General features: G+C 42.4%; 1 protein-coding gene across 1 annotated transcript in view; it reads left to right on the forward strand.

Moving 5' to 3' along the window:
* LOC103747797 (olfactory receptor 2T29-like) overlaps positions 1–179 on the forward strand; it is a 1,795-nt gene extending 1,616 nt beyond the window's left edge. Inside the window, exon 2 of the mRNA XM_008850335.2 lies at positions 119–179. Coding sequence (XP_008848557.2) covers positions 119–179 — 61 coding nt within the window. The remainder of the gene's footprint in view (positions 1–118) is intronic.
* The last annotated feature ends 1,570 nt before the right edge of the window (positions 180–1,749 follow it).

The following is a 1,749-nucleotide window of genomic DNA, read 5'->3' on the forward strand; positions in this document are numbered from 1 at the left end:
TACATATTTTTATTAAAATACCACATGGTGTACTAGAAATATGTACTTTTTTTGTCTTTTTGAGACATGTACTTTTTTTGTCTTTTTGAGAGCATGTCCATATTGCAGAAGTCATTCCCACAATCCTGTCTCCTGGACATGACACGGCTGTCGCACTGCTGAATTTGCAGCAGTTGTAAGCACCTGTAAGACCTGTAACAGATCAAGCCAGCCCAAATACCCAAATATCTTGCCATGCACAGGGTAGGTGATCTCAGGCTCTACCCCTTACTGTGGAGCTGCTGGCAGTAGAGAACTGCCAGGAGAGGGAGATCCTTCCCCTTTTAAGAGTGTGTCCACTGGAAGGTTTCCCATGCTCCAGGGGATGCCCCATCCCCATGTACATATGTGTACTACTAACTGGACTGAGAGGGTTATATAAAAATGGACATGAAGCTGGGAGGGAGATTGTGTTGGTGAAGATATGGGGGAGCTGGAGGCAGAAGCTGGGCATATATGATCATGTTTCATTGTAAACATGTATGAAATTCTCAGGAATAAAGAAAAATTTAAAACTAATCTATATCTTCATTGGTAAGACATGTTTCTTCCACGTGACATCATTGGGCCTTATTGTCTCTCTAGTCAGTGGCTTTGCGTCTGTAATTGAATAAAATAGTCCACTGGCATCTGAGGTGATTATAAGAGCTATGATTGTGCTTGTTAATGCTTTCTTTTATTTATTATTTTTATTCATATATATGAGTGTATTGCCTGCATGTATGTAAGCGCACCCACGTAATTTAAGACATGTTTCTTCCACGTGACATCATTGGGCCTTATTGTCTCTCTAGTCAGTGGCTTTGCGTCTGTAATTGAATAAAATAGTCCACTGGCATCTGAGGTGATTATAAGAGCTATGATTGTGCTTGTTAATGCTTTCTTTTATTTATTATTTTTATTCATATATATGAGTGTATAGCCTGCATGTATGTAAGCGCACCCACGTAATGCAGTGCCAAAGAAGTCAGAAGAGGTCATTGGATCCCCTGGAACTGGAGTTAAGGGTGGTTTGTAGCCGCCATGTGGGTGCTGGGATTCGAACACGGGTCTTCTGCACGAACAGCCAGTGCTCTTAACCGCTGAGCCGTCTCTCCAGACCCTTGTTGATGTTTTCTGATTGTCTGGTCGCCTTTTCTAGTTGAATGATTTTTTTCCTAGGAATATATTTAGATTCCTTTCTGTCTGTTTTTAGTTTGTGTACAAGGTTTTACTTGGTGTTTTTCATGAGGCTAAGAAATATTCTTACAGTTATAAAAAATTTATTCCAAGCAGATAATAACTTCGGTCATACAGGGAAAAAGCTGGACAAAGTGCAAGCGTCCGTTCCGCCGCCCCACAGGGAAAAGTTGGATGAGCGCCGGAGGCCCACTCCGCCCACCCTGAGTTCTGACGGCACAACCGCCATCTGTTTGCATTTCTTACGTCAACAATTTTTGTAATTGTGGTTTTCTTACATTTTAATTTGTTGTGTGTTACAACATGATGTAGAGGCCAGAAGACGAACTGTGGAGACAGTTTCTGTCCTTCCACCATGTGGGTCCTGGGAACTGAACTCAAGTCTTCATGCTTCGTGCCAGTGCATTTACCCACTGTGCCAGCCACTTGTGGTTGTTTTTATTTTTAAATATTCACTGCATAGCCCAGGCTGGCCTACACCCGATGTGCTAGGTAGCCCTGGCTGGAGTCAGATTCCTGGCAATCCTCAAT

This window comes from Nannospalax galili, unplaced genomic scaffold, assembly GCF_000622305.1.
Source record: "Nannospalax galili isolate Female #2095 unplaced genomic scaffold, S.galili_v1.0 scaffold3285, whole genome shotgun sequence".
Classification (NCBI taxonomy): domain Eukaryota; kingdom Metazoa; phylum Chordata; class Mammalia; order Rodentia; family Spalacidae; genus Nannospalax; species Nannospalax galili.